Here is a 16209-nt window from a genome sequence, read left to right on the forward strand (position 1 = left end):
TGTTCTCTATGGCCACGAGACCTGGACTATGCTGGCAGAGGACCAACGCGCCCTCAGTGTTTTCGAAAGAAAGGTACTGAGGACCATCTATGGCGGAGTGCAGATGGAAGACGGAACGTGGAGACGTCGTATGAATCACGAATTGCAACAGCTGCTAGGAGAATCATCCTTCGTACGGTCAGCTAAAATCGGACGTCTACGATGAGCTGGGCATGTCATAAGGATGTCGGACTACAGCCCGGTGAAAATGGTTCTTGAATCAGCGCAGCGAGCAAGGTGGATCGATCAAGTGGAGGGTGATCTCAGAAGCATCCGTGCCTTGAGTGGCTGGCGATGAGCAGCCATGGACCGAGTCATGTGGAGACGTATGCTTGATACAGCAAAGGACACCCCAGGCCTGTAGCTGTTAGGTAAGGTAAGTTGTACAATAAAATAGCAATCATTTGATCTATATTTAACTGCTATATAGAACTGGGATGGCCTCAATTAAAAGTTATATATAAATTTTATAAAACTAGTCATATGGTATAGATAAACCTATCTATATAAATTCGAAATTTCGAATTAATATAGAAGTTTATATATATATATATATATATATATATATATATATATATATATATATATATATATATATATATATATATATATATATATATATATCAGGGATTTTATATTAAACATTGACATGATCAACACTGTGCACCTCGTTGTTAACCGAAGCGAATGCAATTGCATCTATTTTTCTTTTAAACATTGTACAGACAGTTAGAGGCCTTGATAAATTGAATCGCATTTACATCATTAACATCTAGATGCATTCGTTCCTTAAAGAGCGGGGGGTCTAACACTTTTGAAAAATCATTAATTATTTTCTTTATATTTTCTTATAGTAAAACATTTCAAGTATATTCTGTGAAATTTTCATGCCTATTGGAACAAAACTCCAGCAGTCCTTTATCTCATTCTACGAAGAAGCAAGAGCTCGGCGCACAGGCCCAAGATTTCTACTTCGATTGAATTCAAAACTTGACAAAACATTCTTAAAATGTTTCATTATAATTACTTATAAAAGAAAAAAATGGACTTTTTGAAAATGTTAGACCCTACGGACACCCTAGAGTAATAAATTGTTTCCGTCGATTTTATAAATCAAAAACTTTAAACGCATTTTTCTCGAAAGGAGTTTTGAAAGTCCGTGTCCATAGTCATTTAAAAACTACTGCACCAATCTTTTTCAAATTTTGCACATACTTTTTATATATAAAAAAACAGACCCCAACGTTTTCCTTTTCGTTGTTTGTTACTTTGGGTAGGTTTTACAGCTACAAAATGGCGGATTTTTTCGAGAAAAATCGTAGTTTTCACTTTAACCTACCACCAAAAATTCACAAAATTAAAAAAAAATCAAACTGTAACGTTGGGGTCTGGAAAAACTTGTACTCTATCTATCCTCTTGGGGTCAATTTCTTTTTTTGCGGGGGTCGACGTTAACGAAAACTGACTATGGGGGTCGACGACTATGGGGGTGTTAATTGGGATCTGAGGCCTAAGTTACCCCTGGATTAAACCCCCCCCCCCCACCCCTTAAGCAAGATTTCAATTTCGGTTGCATCTATATATCTATATATCTATATATATAAATATATATATATACACTGGACTAAATTTTCATTTTCACATTACATGATATTTTGATGATTTTTCATTATTAGCATTTCCAATGATAGCTACAGTGTATTAAACATCATGTCAAAAATATAAGATAATCTATGAAACGTAAAACTCTTCGTAGCGTTATTTTTATAAGATTTTCTTATAACGAATAAAATTTCCAGTCTGAGTCAAATTTATTGGCACGCCCTATAACCATTACTAGATATCCACACAACATACATTGAAATAATTTATGAAGCGCATATTATATTAATGATGTAAATGCGATTCAATTTATCAAGGCGTCTAACTGTCTGTACACTATGTTTAAAAGAAAAATAGATGCAATTGCATTCGCTTCGGTTAACAACGAGGTGCACTGTGTTGATCATGACAATGTTTAATATAAAATCCTTGATATATATATATATATATATATATATATATATATATATATATATATATATATATATATATATATATATATATATATATATATATATATATATATATATATATATATATATATATATATATATATATATATATATATATATATATATATATATATACAGTGAAGTCTTTTTTTATGCGAATTTACGTACCGCATAAAAAAAACCGCATAAAAAAAAACCGCATAACTCTGAAAATTCGCATAAAAAAAACCGCATAACTCTGAAAATTCGCATAAAAACAAAACCGCATAACTCTGAAACTTCGCATAAAAAAAGACCGCAGAAGGGCAAACCGCATAACTCTGAAAATTCGCATAAAAAAAAACCCCCCAACTCAGAAACTTCGCATAAAAAAAACCGCATAACTCTGAAAATTCGCATAAAAAAAGTCGCGTAAAAAAACCGCATAAAAAAAGACCGCATAAAAAAAGACCTCAGTGTATATATATATATATATATATATATATATATATATATATATATATATACTAGCTGACCCGTCGAACTTCGTCTCGCCTGAAATTATTTTTTTAAATTTATGTTTTCGGACAGCAGAGTTGTCAAACGGTAATATTTCTTTCCATTATTTTACTGATTACTTGGCTTACAATAAACGAATTACGACAAATTCATATCCAACACATTAACTTCGTCCCGAAGAAAAAATATCATCAAGAATTATTGTGGATATATTCAGTGCTTTTGTTACGCAAAAACTAAACAAATGCACCGTTTGCCATCTCATCCTTCGAGTCAGTGTATTAAACAGAAATTGTAGATCTCTCTCAAACTAAAGATTTGACATGTGGAATGATGGATTGGATTGAATCATATCTGACTGGTCGTAGTATGACCGTGAGAATTGGCGACTGCGTTACTCCATCATTCATCGTGAGCTCTGACGTTCCTCAGGGAAGCCATCTAGGACCATTCATATTTCTGCTATATCTAAATGATCTGAATTTCGCATTGCAATGCATGAAGCTATCATTCGCCGACGATTTCAAACTCTTTCATCTCATCAAATATCTGAAAGACTCAAACTTCTTGCAGTCACAGTTGGATGTATTTTCTAACTGGTGCAACGTCAACAGAATGGTTATTAACGCCTTCAAATGCTTCGTTATCTCCTTTTCTCGTAAACGAACCACGATCATGTATGATTACACTATTTCGCAAGCTGTACTAAAACGGGAGACATCAATTAAGGATCTAGGAGTGTTATTGGATTCAAAGATCACATAGAATATACCCTCTCTAAAGCATTAAAGAGGCTAGGATTCATCTTTCGCATCTCAAAAAATTTCATTAACATATACTGCCTGAAATCGTTATATTGCGCTCTAGTTCGCGAGTATGCTGCTGTTGTTTGGGCACCATATTACAAAACTGATAAGCTGCGCATTGAAACTGTTCAGCGCAAGTTTATTCGTTTTGCTTTGCGTCGCCTGCCCTGGAGAGATCCATTGAATCTCCCAAGCTACGAAAATCGATGTAGGCTCGTACACCTCGATTTGCTAACTGTCCGCCGTGATAAGCTGTTTTCGTCGCGGAACTCATTCAATCTCGAATTGATTGTTCAGATCTCCTACAACAGCTAAGTTTTGACATTTCATCAGCGTAATTTGCGGTTTAATCCCTTTCTCAGAATTTCTCGTGCTAGAACTAACTATGGCTTTAATGAACCGTTTTCGAGTATGTGTCGCGTATTCAATACTTGCTCTGATGGATTTAATTTCAATTTATCTCGTAACACCATTAAAACCCGTTTTCTCCAAATCTTTTCCCGTTAGTTTTATTAGGATAATTAGTCAATATGAATAGTTGTTAATTAGCTTTGTAGTTTAAATGAGGGTAATTAAAGATTTCGTTATGTATCATTTGGTCAAATGTTATCTGTTGATACAAAAGATGAGAATGTTTTATGCCTGCTGGAGAAGGAGAACCAAAATCTCAGCTCCAGCAGGCTTTTCCCTTGCTCCTAAATAAACAAATAAATAAATTAACAGATGGATGAAAAAGAGATGACCAAGATAAATACTTTAAATTGACCTCACAAATTTCCAAAAGCAGCCCTCGGCGATTGTTGTTTATCATTGAATATTAAGACTTTTTTGTACTGAAGACGTTTAAAATTTAATAGCAAATCCTTAGGGATTATCGAAAGTAATAAACTAATTTTGAACGGTTGTCCACAACCTACTTCACCGCTAGTGATATTACATAGCCGTGTTTAATGAATGTTCGTAGCAGGATAATGACAGGATCAATTTTCGATTAACGAATTAGCGATAAAATGAAAAATACTTGGACATTCGAAAGTTCAAATTACCCTTTTATTAAATATTGTGTCCATTAACTTTGACATGAACGCTATATTCGTTCAAGAATTGTATCAAAAGCCCTCTCATTCGTCGAGCCACCACATCGGTTTGCTTAGTATTCAGTCCTGAGAATCAATATTCTGTTCTAGCGGAGTGAACATGAGGAGTGATTATACCAGTATTCTTCTTATCGTTAAAGCCAATGTATAACACAGCAGATCTCACAATTAATGGTTCTTACATGCCACGATTTCTCCTTCAGATATGATATTCACGATTCGCATATGGTAATTCGTCAAGTTCTCCAAAGTTCGGAAAATGAAATGATTTGGCTTAAGCAGCTTACAAATGTCATGAATAGCATCCTAAGCAAACCGTTTTGAAGTAAACCACTCTTGAAAACTCACTCGAATCGGCTGAACAAACGTCAGCATGCTAAATGCAAGGAAAATATTTTCATCTGAATTTCATTGTGTTTCTGTTTACGGTATAGCTAAAACAGTCATTTGGCAAGTAATGATTTTGATACCCACGTGTTTCCAAATGACGAATCAATCATGCATGTAAAATCTCCACCCAAATCTACTCGTTGCGCGCCAAACGATTTTACAAAGATCTAGTATTCTTTTCTTCAACGGCGAAATACTGAGCATCTCCTTGCGCGCCAAACATCAATTGTAGATCTAGCAATCATTGGCAACGTTTTCAGTGGAAAATTCCATTGTCCATACAAAATAACTTTACTGGTTTTTCCCACTTTTCCGGTAAGTTTTCCTAATTTTTTTGATGTACGAACCCGGTGGGGGTAAAAACTGATCAAACAAAAAAAAAAGCATCTCAATCCGTCCATCCGTTCTTACGTGATGCGATTACAAAGAATCTCTGCATTTTTATATATATATATATATATATATATATATATATATATATATATATATATATATATATATATATATATATATATATATATATATATATATATATATATATATATATATATATATATATATATATATATATATATATATATATATATATATGTGTGTGTGTGTGTGTGTATACTTCAATTGAGCGTGTTAATTGCCATTTATTAGCCCAAGAATATCAGCTATACAACAAATTGTTGGAACAGAAATTGTTGGGTAGTGTTCTTTTAATCCAAAAACAATTTGTAAGTAATCCGTTTTAATCAAAGTCTTCAATATACCATTGTTGAAAATGTTAATGGGCAGGTCGTAAAACGTTATTAACTTCGAAACCCGAAGCCGTTCATCCGAACTAAGCTGAGATAACATTTCGAAAAGTTTATGTCCCACAGGTTGCTCTACAATACATCTGCGAATCAATTGTAAATTTTCTTTCATCATATTTTCCATTATCAGTTTAATACGGTCGACCAACGATTGAAGCATATCCTGAGATAATAGTAAATCACTTTCGGAAATAGCTTTCCGACGGGCTATGATAGCAGCCAAAATACGGAATTGCCACAGCTCAGTGCTATTGCAACTAGTATTAAAGTTAATTATTAGCTGAAAAGAAGTCAATTAGCATTACTGATAATACTTATATAGTTAAACGAACCAGAAAACTTACTTTCATCAAATTTATGAATATCGATAAACCGTGCATTTTGTCATGTGTTACACAGTAATAAGTCTGAAGAACCAATATTTGGATGATATTTCGTTCGGAAGACGAAATCATAGCGATTTCATCTACTTCATTATGTCTCGGTTGCTGCAGAAACTTTGTCACAATATTGGAGATACGCTGGTCCGTCGAAAATGCAAGTAAGCTATTAACATCAATTCTCCACGAATTATATTTGTCTCTAGTCAGAGTGTGACTGAGCATTGATTTAAGTCGTTTAGGATCTTCTAGATATGACAAACATCCAGCACGCTGTTTGATATCAATGCATCCGCTGGATTTCAGTATGTTCCTACAATAAAGAATACATTAGTTTATAGTTTAATGATAGTATTTCGCAATTCAACAATGAAACATGTTTTGCAATTCGACCTTTCGTTGTATTTCCATGTTGCTCATATTTAAATGCAAATGAAATCTTTATGTTTCGCATGTTAGTTAAACGTAACACTTGTATGTTATATTTGACGAAAAACAGTACATTTAGCATAAAAATAAAAAAATACAGTACATCGACTTTGAAAACAGTCCAATTTGGTGACAATTCTCTTTTGTTTTAATTCAACAAAATTTAGTGAAATTGTTGGTACGCGCACTGAATATGGATGAATAAAGAAACAACCCTAATGAAAAGAAGAGAAAGAGATGAATACATTTATTGTTAACATGTATTTATATCGAAATTCGATGCATTAAAGATTCAAAATTCTGTATTAATTATCTGATATAAAAAATACAGTACTTTTTAATGGGAAAATACAGAAATTCTGTAAAATACATACGAGCATTAGTTATACGTTACAAATATTTACATTATTGTATTGTGCTAGATGTGAATAGCTTGGCATGTGTCATATAATTTTCATTGACCTTTCTGACTTACAACCACAAATGCACAATGACTAATTCCAAAATAGCGGATATGCATTTGTGGCTGTAAGTGAACTGTCAGAAATGTCAATAGAGGTGACTTCGATGGTACTAAAACAGAGCACAGACATCCAAGTAGAGATTTCAATTTGTGTAAGAAATTTGTTTTAAGAAGCAATCACCAAATAGAAAATCTCCTGTAGAGACACTTCGAACAGCCCAGCAATTCCTTATGGGCTCTTGCGTTCGAGCTTTCATACAATGGTTATTCATGCGTGCAAACTCGTGCGCAACGATGGTTTTGAACGGATTTTTACTTCTATGCTTTACACAGCTTTGGATGTCTGTTATCTGTGGTGCTACCGAATTTCTATTTAATATTTATTTATATTATTTTCTCGAATATTGAACGCTTTAGTACCCACATTATCGAAATGACGAATGAATGAGTAATGAATTCTTACTCGACTGCTCGATTTTTCAGTGCTCGATCGATTCAGTGCAAGAATTTTCGTCTGAGTTGGGAGCTTGATCAACTCGATTGACAGTGACATTATAAATGTCATTGAGTTTTCGCTTATTTTACGAATGTGTTAGTGTAAAAGTTAGGTGACTTACGCCATTTTATTACACTCCAGCTAGTGGAATGGATGATGCTGAATAAGGTAGGATTTTTTGTTCATGGCGTTCTATGGGGAATAGTAAACGACTACACCGCAAAATAAACCCTTTGGCGAACGACCAAAGGTTCAAACCGAGGTGAAATGAATGACATAAATAATAATAAAAAGCAAAACATTGCCATTGAAAAAGACTTACAATTGATAAATTGCAGAAGCTCGTGAGCTCTATCTTCGAGATAAAAAAATCATAAAAGATTGGGGAAACAGCAATCATTGCTAAAATTTAATATTAAAATAATGTACCCAGTAACATTTGAGTTCGATAGGTTTACGGTATTCGCCATTCATCCTAGATCCATCAGTCATCTCATATACGAAAGCCATTAGTTAGTATGATCTCTGTTCGATAGATTGACTTCTAGTGTAAGATGAAATTAGGAGCATTCGCTTCGAGTTTTCGCGTCGCTATAAGAGTAGTGTTGAACAATTTTTTATGCAGTATTGCTTTTCAGAGCCGAAGCAAATATATTGCATTCGATTTTATCACAATTCATTGATTGGAAGTCGAGTAATCGGTAAAAAAACATGATGACTCCAATAACGAGATGACTATTCGACAGTCCAGTAAAATTAGTACTTGAATCTAATTCGGATTGGACAAGAAGAAGAGAAGCGCAGCGAACAAGGTGAATCGATCAAGTAGAGAGCGATCTATAAAGCATTCGTGCCTTGAGTGGCTGGCGATGAGCAGCCATGGACAGAGTTATGTGTGTTTGATACAGCAAAGGACACTCCAGGACTAAAGTTGCTACGTCTTAAGTTTTTGTTTTTTTTTGGTTCTTGAAATGCATTTAAAAGAATGTGTAATCGATTTAGGCACGAGATGCATAAGTGTACAAATATTGGTACAATCAAAATTACAGAATCTTTTTTTCAAAGTTCCAAAGAATGCTGCAAAAAATCGTAATACACATTTTTTACGCCACAGTATGATTATAGTTATATCATATTTCAATCATCTAATCATCCATTATTAGCATTTATCTTGTTAGCTATTTGGGTACTTACTCTAAGTTAGTCCAGTTCTCCTGGTCAAAATACACATGCCAGTAATTAGGATCATTCACATACACCTTACTAAGTGTATGCAATTCCGGTAACATACAGGGAGCTAGTAGCTTCACGGGCTCAGTATGTCCTTTCTCCAGATAATGAATCTCGCAAAGACATAACTTTCCGCTGTCTATATCTCGTGGAAGAAACAATCGAGGTTCAATAGCTAAAACGTATAAATGACGGAATGCCTGCAGATGATATCGGTTGTCATTACTATGTGTTGGGAATTTGGGAAAAATTGAACAAATCAATGCTGCGACGGATTCCGGAGAACGAGACAGTGTAAATCTTCCTGCACCAAGAAACAGGAAACCCAGTGCCATATGAATAGCCATATGAGATCCATAAGTTACGTGACACTGACCAACACGGGAACGAAGCATTCGAATAGTTCGTAATACTCTTATATCGCCGGTTCCAGCCAACACCATGGAAACTGACAGAAGAATCATAATAGTACAATTTTCTATGGTTTGTTTTCCGGCATATTCTCCAAAAGGCCGACCATGGATTTCCAAAAAATATTTTAGTAAAGAATACAATGTACTAACAGGAAGCTCGTCAGCGGTTCCAGCATATTTCAGTCCTATGCATATAGCAGCTCCACAAACAATATTGCAGTACGCTTGACATTGCGCTTCATAATCCGTGGGCTGTTGATGCTCGTCAGTATGGAGACGATTCTTAATAAGATCGGCAAGGGTTTGTGGAATTTGACTGTAAACCCATTCGGTAGAGCCGTTTATGCTATTCCACAAGATTAGATTTCTTGCAACAATTCTGAGCAAAAGCAAATCAGGACGAATGAAATCAAGAAGATAAGTTGTATCCGGTGGTTTCATCCAATTTGCAATAGCTTCGTTACTTGTGCTGAAGTACATTAAACCGAGAGCCAAAGTGGCACCAGGAGCGGTCACATCAATGTTAACAGTATCTCCTTCTTTAATTTGAAATGATGATAATTTATATTTCTCCTTCTGAGCACCGATTAGAGGACGCTTATTACCACCTACCATATAGTAATGTAAAGTGTCGGGAATGTCTAAATCTCGCAGTGCAGATGATTTCTCGCCTTGTTGTAATGTAACCAAACCTAAAGCTAATCCTGCTGTTAATGCATAGGATTCACGTTCCACGTAGTTTTCCATTTCTGGTCCCGGTGGTCGACCGATTTCTTGTAGTAATACCTCCGCTATGTGCCGTTTTGCTGTTCCTTGATACACAAGGCCAATACCCATTAGTGAAGCTACTTGAATGTTTTGGGAAATGTCCAGCTCTACTGCTGTCGGTGGCAATAAAGCTTCGATATGAACACTCAACAATTTTGTTGTTTTTGTATCCATTGTACCACGATGAGTTGCAGAAATTCCAAGCAACAATCCTAAGCTGGTCATTTCATCGCATTTTACCAGATATTCGTAAATGCTCATGAATGAAAGCGTTTTCAGGTGACCGTTCAAACCGAGTGCCATCAAGAATCCAGCGTGCTCTGTTGGAATCTCGGCAGATCCTTTAGGTTTGTTGTATGTTATCCAAGTCGAATCTATGTCGGGAGTATCCGAACAAATTCGTAATCCAGCAGCTACACCATTATGAAACATTGGCCATAAATTCATGTTTGGAGGTACTTCCAGTTGCTGGATTTCTATGGTGGCTCCGCGATGAATTTCTTTTCCGGTAAGACAAAGCTTTGGAATAGGTAGGATTTGCGTTGCGGTTGGACGACTTGTTCTCAGTGTGAACATGCCGCGGCCCGTTGGTAAGGCCATCGTACGTATGCAAAGAGCGTACAGTTGCTTCTCCTGTTCTTCAATAAATTCATGGTCTGAAACATTAGGCGCCTGGACAATATCTATCGTAACAGATTGTGAGCTGTTGAGGAACAACTTCACATCATTAATTCTTAAATCATCTGGAAATCTCAACCTCAATAATTTTGTATCCATATTTTCTAATCCACTTTCCTCTTGTTTTGATTCATTTTTTGAAATAACCTCAGGTTGTAGTTTACGTCGAAGTGATAACGTATGTTCTTTTAAACCACCTGCATTTTTTTTCGTTCGTGTTGATTGATTTCGAGCATCAAAAGTGACATGTGCTAGTAGCTCTGGCCTGAGTAGCAGCTCAAAAATCTTCGATTCATTGGTATTCAACGGTTTGTTACGGTTCGTCTCTAGGAACTGGGCGATCAGATAGTGAATACTTATAGGCAGTTTCTCAATGTTCATCCGGTTGTATCCACGTTTGATCAATATTTGCATTACGACGTTAGTCATCAACATGTCCACATCATTTTTAACAACCAGCTTAGAATTTTCGAGACTTTTTTCTAGCTGCTCTGTTAACCACGTCGCAAGCCCTTTAGCGCGATACAAGTAAGCGATAATTAGTATAATGTCTCGTGTGCGATCATTAATGTTATTGAAACATGGAAACGGTGTTGAGCATTGGTTGGCTGCAATTAATCCATGAATATATTGGAATATGTTGGGGATGCCTCCATATTCGTAGTCTATCACTTCGACAAATTTCAAAATATCTTGCTTTCCAACATAACAATTAGAATGAATATCAATTAGATGTTGAAAGTCGAGATAATAGTGCAGTTGGAATTTTTCAACTTTAAGATCAACTGAAAGCTCATACAAAAATTCTCCAAGCAGTTTTAGCTCGTTTCTTAGTAAATGATCTAATTTCATATCTTCGTAAACTAAATGGAGCGTTTTGATGATTCTGGGAACATATTCAAACAAGAACTTGTCTGAATTGTATGCCACCATTTCGGTAGATTCTATTTCCTTTCGTTTGTTCCCTTCTCTACCTTTATGTTTCAATAGAATCTCCCAATCATTATCATTACCAAGGCAATTATCACTTTTGCGTCTTTTCTTAGGCTCATCAAGGGACGATTTAGAATGAGTTTTATGGGACTGATCATCTGCATTTTGAAAACATGGCTTACCCATGTGCTGAAAGAGCATGGCCCGAAATATATCCCATTCACGGTTACAACTAAAATTCTTCGAACCTGGGGCATTTCTCGTTCCATACCATCGAATCAGAAACTCTAGAGCCAATTTCTTAGGGAGTACTTCACGCAAAGCTAATAGACAGCGTGATACCAAATAGGATTCACTCATTACCGGCAACGATATGCGAAACATTTTTTCGCTTGAAAACACTAAAGTCAATCGGTTGCCTGCCCCATCCCTTATACTTTGACAATTATTCAACCGCGTTTGGGATAACACGTTTGATGTTGATTGCAAAGGCTGCACAGGAGAAAGCATGTGTAATTCTTCATCAAACCGGGACTCCACTTGAGGGACAGCCGAAGGCAGCAAGCTGCTGCGTCTTGGAAAACCTTGTAAACTTCCAAAAGAATTACTTAATGCACTGGATGTAACAAAGCTACTCAAAATTCCAGCTACATGTACTTTGCCGACTTGAACTGGTCCTGTATACAACATCAGAGTACCACAAGGTGCTAGTATTACAATCATGTTCAGACGTTGCAAAGAAACTGCATTTTTGGCTGGAATTTGTACAGGTACGGTGTTTGGTGGTATCAAGTTGGCGTCCGAAATATTCCTATGGATTCGTACCATTATCAAAATTTCTGACCGAGGTAGGAGATAGCACAAATAGCAATCATCAACCATATCCACGTGTAAAAATCCAGTAGAAGCCACTTCATCTCTGAAAAAGTAAATACTTGGATTCAATTTTCCATCCAAATGGAATATCTTTTCTAAAGATGGTCAAATATCATACTTGATGGAATAATCAGTCCACAAATGTTCTAAGCAATACTCGGGAATAATTGGCTTTGATGGTTCAGCTTGTCCCATTTTCCTAACATCTAGTAATGAAACTGATGCTCCCAAAGTAGACTGCAATTTTGATAAGGGTGTTGCACCGCTGATGTGAGAATGGGACGGTAGGTGGCTACGATTTGTTAAACCAAGTCCGGTGACATTCAAATTGAATGAGTTGGATATCCCGGTTTGCATATTGCTAATATAGGGACTACTAAAAGTTGCTCCCAAGCTGTAGCGTCCAGCAGTTGAGGTACTATTGCGTACTAAAACTAACAGATATTAATTATTGAGCGCTGCATGCAAGGCCAATTTACTTACGAGAGCTTTTGTGTAACGGTTGTGGTGTAGTGACAAGAGGCGTTGGAATGGTTTGTTGGTATATACTATTTGTGTTATTGAAGGCGCTGTTTGAATAGTACACACTGTCATTTCCACATCCAACAGAGTTTTTCTCATCATCGGTGGCCTTTCGAAGAAGACAAACAAAATGTTTACCACCTTTTTCATCATACATCAATATAAGATCGTTTTCTTCACAGCAACAAACCAAACGGTATTCAGCTTCTGTTAAATAAATAGTTGTGTTACTGATTTTAATGAGAACTGGGCACATCTCATCTAACGGATGTGTTAATGAGAACAGTCGTGGCATCGGTACTGAGTGTGTTTCTAGCATTGAATTAGAAGATTCCTTCTCCAGCAAAATACCACTTCTTGTCACCCAGACGTTTGAAATGGGACATTCAACACTAGTAATAAAATTTTCGCCATTACTGCAGTAGACTTTTAAGGTACTACCGTCCAATAAGCATACTCCAGTTTTAGTAGGTTGATCACTAGAATTATAACACTGGATACTAATAACAAAACTGGATATTGAAATCAAATAAAACATACATTTTTGGTCGTTGATCGCCTAGCTCTTCGAAACAAAAAAAATTAGTCGGTCCAAAAAATGCAAACTTGATTGCATTTTCACAAGTTAAACTAGTCTGCGGAGCCGCTTGCTCATCATTGACTGCTTTCGTCCAAACTGCGGTATTACCTTTCACGTACAATTCTTCCTCGGTGTTAACATTAGCTTCCAATAGAAAGCCTGGATATCCTGTGGCATATTCTAATTCTTTGTACACTTCTCGAAGAACGTAAAATTCAGATGGACTATCGTCAAACGAAATATTTACATCTTGCATTCGTTGTAGCAACATGAAGTCAGACGGAACCGATACGGTTTTTTTCAATACCAAGGGGCCAGGATGCTCGTCCACCGCCTGACGACCCCGAGGAATAAATTCCTGTCAACAATACTGTTAGTTGTTACAAATGTGTCAACAATGTGAAATTTACCAAAGGTTCCGAGGCGGTAATCATTGTTTCACTAAACACATCCAGATTTGCTAAATTTGTTTATGCAATTCAAATTTATACATAACAGTATAAGAGAAAAGTTTTCGTAAATGCTAAAATCACTAAAAGGTGATGCAAAACATCAAAGAAGGATTTTTTGTCTTATGTCGTTTTCGCTTGAGAACACTGAAACTGACCCAGGGTAGTTTCTTCAAACAAACACTTTTCACGAAACTGTGTTGTTTTCGCGCTTAGCAACGGCGGTTTGAGCAAACCTGATATAACAACCAGGTTCGAAACTGACTCGATTTTCAGTTCAACAACGTTAAAACTAGGTTCGAAACTAGCTTCAAACAAACGGTTTGACAGCAGTTAGGGTGGAAACTGGGTTAGGTTTGGTATCAAGCGAAAACGACATTAGCCAGTCTTCCCGAGAAGACAGACAGCAAAGCAAAAAAAAAGAAGGATTTTTTTAGCGGCCGGCTCACGAGCAGAGATGCCAGGTCCACAGATTAATCTGTATTTAACAGATTCTCAATACGCTGCACAGTTTTAAAAAATGATAAAGATTCTTCCAAAGCACCTCTCAAAGTCTTTAAATTCCTATAGGAAAAACGCATTTTACATCGTGCTCTGCATCGGTGTGAGTAACAGAGACGTTAAATTGCTCAATTGTCTATCAAACGCTAAGGGCATATTCATGAGTGTTCTAGCACAGACTAACAGACATGACAGTATGAGTAAATTCTTATAAAAATAATTTTTCGTGATGCACTAGTTCCACCTATATTGTACTGCGCGAAATATTTACTATCTGTACGCCCCTTGTGTTATGTAAAAGTTTTTTTACTAGTTGGTTTCCCCTCGTTTGTCAACACCGATCAGCTGCTTGCAGGGATGCCTGATTTCATCAAAATATTTGAAAATGAATCGTCACAATAAATTATTGGATTACGTTGATAATAAATTTAACTATTTCGCGATGTTGGAAGGTAACCATTTATTTGACTCAACGTTGTTCATCTAGACTATTTTTTATTGTGTTGGTAGTTTTCACCCGAAATTAAGTGGCGGCAGACCAGAAGCAAGTAAATATTGTAACAAAACGGGTTCGATTTTGTATTGCCTTGGAGGATGAGAAGTAGGCATAATTCTGTATATAGTTTTGGCAATATGTATTAAATCTGTATCCTGCATGATATTCGCATGGACGTATACAAATCAATACATTACAGGTAATTCTGCATGAATGGCAACTCTGATGGTAAATGAAAAAAACAAACACAGTATAGATGACAGATGTGAGTACTGTCCCAAATAAAGGAATATTCGAAATGACCGTTGAAATGATTGAAGAATCTAATTCGAGTGTCCTGTCTGTTAGTCTGTGGTTCTAGTTCTAGATGCATAATTTAAGTCAGTTTTAAAATTTAAATCTAGAAATTATAACAAAATAAACTAACAGCCCCAGCAGCGTTTTATCTGTGTTTCAAATTTGTATATTTAATATAGAAAAGATATTTTTTAATATTTAGAGCAAATTCAGCAGCTAGAAGTTCTATATGGAAGAACTATAATAGAGTAGAAACTGGAACAAGTTCTATATGGAAGAACTATAATAGAGTAGAAACTGGAACAAATGTACCCCCGGCAAGCCGTTCTAGTTTTATTTATTTGACCAGTCCTTCTGTCAAATTTAAAACGGGTCTACGATGCCGTTCTATTTTTTTGTATATTTATAGTGATTTTCACTGTCGGCTAGAAAAGATTGCGATGCGATAAGATAGCGACAAAATGCCGCAAAGATAGCGAAACTGTCATTCGCATCGATTCAACCCCTTCGAGACCACAAGCCAGAAAAAAATATTTTTTAAATTGACCGTTACAACAACTAATTATTAAGAAAACTGCAGTCATAATTAATTCATATTGATAATGCGTATGATTACGGCTTTAACTTGCACGGATTTTTTAAGCGTGTGCTATTTATTTGACATAATGTACGATTCAGACGATCCGCCTCCTTCCGTCACTGTCACCGAAACGTCAGCTTCCGTCAAAATTAGTTTAATACTTTCTTTACCGGAACGTTCACACGCTCCGTCCGTCAAGACGTTCCGTGACGGTGACGTTACGTGTGAATGGTTCCATAAGAATGCATGTAATTAATGTTGACGGTGCCAGTGACGGAGATTGACTGTGACAAAAGAAGACGGATCGTCTGAATCGTACGTAATTATTATATTGTGCTTAGTATGTACCCTTTTCATTTATATTTTGTATTAATCGACGCCTTGGTTTTCAAAACCTCGTGCTTTAATCGATTGTGCTATTTGTCTACTCT

The 16209-nt window shown here is 36.0% G+C and overlaps 1 protein-coding gene across 2 annotated transcripts; it reads right to left on the reverse strand.

Moving 5' to 3' along the window:
* Positions 1–5502: 5502 nt before the first annotated feature.
* On the reverse strand, positions 5503–14279 carry LOC131425184 (anaphase-promoting complex subunit 1). 2 transcript variants are annotated; one of them, XM_058586846.1, is made up of 7 exons: positions 13866–14279; positions 13416–13813; positions 12837–13354; positions 12472–12781; positions 8650–12396; positions 6032–6380; positions 5503–5967 (listed from the first exon to the last, which is right to left on the reverse strand). In XM_058586846.1, exons 1-7 carry the CDS (start codon positions 13887–13889, stop codon positions 5512–5514), a joined length of 5802 nt encoding a protein of 1933 aa, XP_058442829.1. In that variant the 5' UTR covers positions 13890–14279; the 3' UTR covers positions 5503–5511. The 2 variants fall into 2 exon arrangements, with proteins under 2 accessions (XP_058442829.1, XP_058442828.1); XM_058586845.1 differs by having other exon boundaries at positions 12472–12787.
* Between the last annotated feature and the right edge of the window lie 1930 nt (positions 14280–16209).

The sequence above is a fragment of the Malaya genurostris genome, chromosome 1 (assembly GCF_030247185.1).
Source record: "Malaya genurostris strain Urasoe2022 chromosome 1, Malgen_1.1, whole genome shotgun sequence".
Lineage (NCBI taxonomy): Eukaryota > Metazoa > Arthropoda > Insecta > Diptera > Culicidae > Malaya > Malaya genurostris.